Source organism: Mirounga leonina, unplaced genomic scaffold, assembly GCF_011800145.1.
Source record: "Mirounga leonina isolate KUSES-001 unplaced genomic scaffold, KU_Mleo_1.0 Mir_154, whole genome shotgun sequence".
Taxonomy (NCBI): domain Eukaryota; kingdom Metazoa; phylum Chordata; class Mammalia; order Carnivora; family Phocidae; genus Mirounga; species Mirounga leonina.
In genome coordinates this window covers 368,497-372,563 of record NW_023270389.1, presented here as the reverse complement: position 1 = coordinate 372,563, position 4,067 = coordinate 368,497, and the positions used below count along the sequence as shown (strand labels likewise).

At 62.1% G+C, this 4,067-nt stretch overlaps 1 protein-coding gene across 6 annotated transcripts in view; it reads left to right on the top strand.

The window, feature by feature from the left end:
* Window positions 1-3,841, top strand: part of DENND4B (DENN domain containing 4B) — a 13,087-nt gene extending 9,246 nt beyond the window's left edge. For all 6 annotated transcript variants that reach the window (XM_035009628.1, XM_035009632.1, XM_035009633.1 and 3 more), the window contains 9 exons: window positions 198-586; window positions 687-809; window positions 944-1,113; window positions 1,193-1,334; window positions 1,525-1,761; window positions 2,266-2,383; window positions 2,475-2,640; window positions 2,727-2,791; window positions 2,904-3,841. In XM_035009628.1, the coding sequence (XP_034865519.1) occupies window positions 198-586; window positions 687-809; window positions 944-1,113; window positions 1,193-1,334; window positions 1,525-1,761; window positions 2,266-2,383; window positions 2,475-2,640; window positions 2,727-2,791; window positions 2,904-3,049 (1,556 nt within the window). In that variant the 3' untranslated portion in view covers window positions 3,050-3,841. The remainder of the gene's footprint in view (window positions 1-197; window positions 587-686; window positions 810-943; window positions 1,114-1,192; window positions 1,335-1,524; window positions 1,762-2,265; window positions 2,384-2,474; window positions 2,641-2,726; window positions 2,792-2,903) is intronic.
* The last annotated feature ends 226 nt before the right edge of the window (window positions 3,842-4,067 follow it).

Genomic DNA, 4,067 nt, shown 5'->3' with positions numbered 1-4,067 from the left:
GGGGTGCTGTGGAAGCTGGGGACCTCGCCTGGGTCGCTGTCACGGGGGGGTGCTGTGGAAGCTGGGGCACCTCGCCCGGGTCGCTGTCACGGCAGGGGGGTGCCACCGCGGGAGTCTGTGTGGTGGGCGGTTGTGTTTCCCTGGCTCTTGGAGGGCGGGTGAGGCTTCCTCTTCTCTGATTCTTCTCTGCCCTGCAGTGATAGAGGCCTTAGGGGTGCTGGAGCCCCGGGACTCACCTCTACCCTGGCGCGACGGGAGCCTCTCAGACCTGAGCCTGACCGGCGAGGAGCCGGCCCCCGGAGGCAGCCCAGAGGATTCGGGCTCAGCCCTGAGTGCCCAGTCCACTGAGACCCTGGAAGGGCCAAGTGGGCGGGCACCCAAGGCGGGCGGGCGCCAGGAGGAGGCCAGCACCCCCAGACGAGGGCTGGGTGCCCGCCTGCAACAACTGCTCACTCCTTCCCGCCGCCCTCCTGCCTCCCGCGTTGCCCCACCTGAGCTGCCCCCTGACCTGCCTCCCCCTGCTCGCCGTAGCCCAATGGACAGCCTCCTGCGCCCCCGGGAGCGGCCTGGATCCACTGCCTCTGAGGTAGCCAGGGAGGGGACGGTCCATTCGCCTTAGCCCCCGGAGGCCCCAGGAGAGGGCCCGGAGAAGGGCCGGCTGATGGCGCTTTCTCCTGTGATGGCAGAGCTCAGCCTCTCTGGGCAGTGAGTGGGACCTCTCCGAGTCTTCCGTCAGCAGCCTGAGCCTGCGCCGCTCCTCAGAGCGCCTCAGTGACACCCCCGGGTCCTCGCAGCCGCCTTCCCTGGAAGTGAGAACCCCTCCCACGCAGACATGCTTGAACGCACGCGTGCAGGCTCCCCGCCTTTCCCTGTCGAAGACGGGCTGGGGACGGTGGAAGGAGCCCGGGCTCCTGAGCCCGGGGGGGCGTCTTCTCGCCCGCAGATCCTGCTCTCCAGCTGCTCCTTATGCCATGCCTGTGACTCGCTGGTGTACGACGAGGAGATCATGGCCGGCTGGGCGCCCGATGACTCCAACCTCAACACCGTCTGCCCCTTCTGCGCTTGCCCCTTTGTGCCCCTGCTCAGTGTCCAGACCCTTGATTCCCGACCCAGGTGCCCCAAGCAGGGCGAGTGCTACGAGTGGGACAGGGAGGCGGAGGGTCAAGGGCTGACCCCCGATCTCCCCCTACAGTGCCCCCAGCCCCCAGCGTGCCCCTGCTGGTGCCAGTAACAGCAAAGATGCTCCCATCCCTGGGGGCCCAGGCCCTGTGCTCAGTGACCGCAGGCTCTGCCTTGCCCTGGATGAGCCCCAGCTCTGCAATGGGCACATGGGGGTAAGGGCTGGGCCAAGGGGGCACAAGGAATGGGTGTCTGTGTGTGTTGCCCAGTGGTGGGGCGTGACGGGCATTGAGGGCACGGGGCATCTCAGAAGCTGCCGAATGTGATGGCTCAGTGGGAAGCAGGGCTCCGAGGCTGGGGCCGGATCTGCCCTGTACCGCCCTCCTCCCTCTTTGTGCCTGACAGGCTGCCTCCCGGCGGGTTGAAGGTGGGGCCTGGGCGTACCTGAGCCCCCTGGTGCTGCGTAAGGAGCTGGAGTCGCTGGTGGAAAACGAGGGCAGTGAGGTGCTGGCATTGCCTGAGCTGCCTGCTGCCCACCCCATCATCTTCTGGAACCTTCTGTGGTATTTCCAGCGGCTGCGCCTGCCCAGTATTCTGCCATGCCTGGTGCTGGCCTCCTGTGATGGGCCCCCGCCCCCCCAGGTCAGTGCCCTCCTGTGGCCCCTGCACTGGGTGTTCGCCACCTCACCTCTGGGTCTGTCCCCTCAGGCCCCGTAGAGTAGAGCGAGCACAGGCCTGGGAGTCAGTTGCACCTGGTCCGACCCCTGGCCTTTTCACTTCACGCCCGAGCCTCCGTTTTTCTCATCTGTAAAGCAGCCTAAGTGCCCAGCGCCCAGGGTTGTTAAACGCCTGTGTAGGGCTTGGTACACAATCACCACGGCGACTCCTTGACATCTATTACTCGACCAACATCTATTGGACACCTTTCGGGGTCTGGGCAGTTTTTAGGCATGAGGAGTGCAGCAGCTCACAGAACAAAGTGGGTGCTCTCAGAGAGCTCGCACTCGTGGGGATGAGGCTTTCTTTCCCTCTCCCCTTTGGCTATATCCCACAACGTCCCTCTGTTTCTTGGAGCTTCGCTGGTCCGTTTCCAGCCCTCTGCCTGCCGTCCCATGAGTCTGCCTCCTTTATCTTGGCTCCTTGCAGGCCCCACCTCCTTGGCTGACGCCTGACCCAGCATCCGTGCAGGTGCGGCTGCTGTGGGACGTCCTGACCCCCGATCCCAGTAGCTGCCCACCTCTCTACGTGCTCTGGAGGGTCCACAGTGAGTCTGGTGTTTGGCCTAGGCTGGGAAGGGGTGGGTCCCATGCCCAGAGGGCTCAGTGACCCTGGCCGCCTTCCTCTCTTTCACCCAGGCCAGATCCCGCAGCGGGTGGTATGGCCAGGCCCCATACCCGCACCCCTCAACCTGGAGCTGCTGGAGGCCGTGTTGCGCCATGTGGGTCTCAGTGAGGTGCACAAGGCTGTAGGGCTCCTGCTGGAAACTTTAGGGCCGCCTCCCACTGGCCTGCACTTGCAGAGGTATGGTGCTCCCATCTGGGAGGTCCCTGGCCTGTCCCCGGCCCCATACCCCCTTTCTCTCAGTCCACCCTCTGCCCCCACTGCAGGGGCATCTATCGTGAGATCCTATTCCTGACGATGGCTGCTCTAGGCAAGGACCGTGTGGACATAGGTAAGGGAGCGGGCAGGGGCCAAGGAGTGGAAGTATCTGGAGCCAGGGGTCAGTGGGGAGGGGGGGGGTGTCGAATTGTAGTCTGTTGACATACGTCCACCCTCTTCCCTAGTGGCCTTCGACAAGAAATACAAGTCCGCCTTTAACAAGCTGGCCAGCAGCATGGGCAAGGAGGAGCTGAGGCAGCGACGGGCACAGATGCCCACCCCAAAGGCCATTGATTGCCGGAAGTGTTTCGGAGCACCTCTGGAATGCTAGGGACCCTTAAGCTTTCCTCTCCAGCCTGGGGTGGGGAGGTTGAGCGAGAGTGGATTCTAGAGCTACCCTGCCTTCCTACTCCTTTCACAGAGGAGTTGGGAACAGGCTGGGAAGCAGGCCCAGCCGTAGGCTCCAGATGTGGGCAGCAAGAGGGACCCACTGCTAACAAAAGTCACAATCCCCCTACCTCCGACCTGCCCGGTATGTTCACGCTGATGTTGTACGAGGCCTGGCAGGAGTTGGCACAGCTCTGTTCCTCCCCAGACTATACCAGGAACTCTCCTCCAGGGTACCCACAGATCTGCTCTGCCCTGGTCATTTTCCAAGTTTTTGTTTTAAAAAACAACTGGAAAGATACAGAGCTACTGAGCCTTTGCCCTGAATGGGAGGGAGGGATATCATTCCCCGCCAGGGATGGTCCTTCTTCCCTGGAACTGCTGAAGCAACCCAAAGCCCTCCATCATATCTTTCTACTTTAGCGTTTGTATTTTAAGTTATTTATTTTCGAGCCACAGCCCCCTTGCTCATGAGGTTCCTAGGGATGATGAGAAAGAGAAGGGAAATGGGGCACCATGGTTCAGTGGTTTGTAGCTCCTGGAAAGTCAGGAGGGAGCTGGAGGAGCCCCACGCTCCCCTCAGGAAGAACCGGGGCCCCGTCCAGTCCTAATCCTTCCCATTTCCTCCACTACGGGGAATGCTTCACCCACCCAGGGCCCTGACTGCGCAGTAAGGATTGTTCCTTGCAAAGTTTTGTTGGATGTAAATACAGTAAAAGCTGCTTCTGTCTTTTTCCTTCTGTCTCCTGCTCCCTGGATCTGGAATAATGGCAGGGGGTACCTCTCTCTGTCCCCTGGCTGCACATCCTCCTTTCCACCTTTCCATCCCTCGCAGCCTCAGGCACGCTTTCCCTGACCGGGTCTGGTACTGGTCCCTTGGGGCTCAGGGAGTTCTCGGGGCAGGAGAGGGGTGACTCTGGTGCTGGCTCTGGTGGTGCCAGTCTGTGTGGCACTTCCGGCCC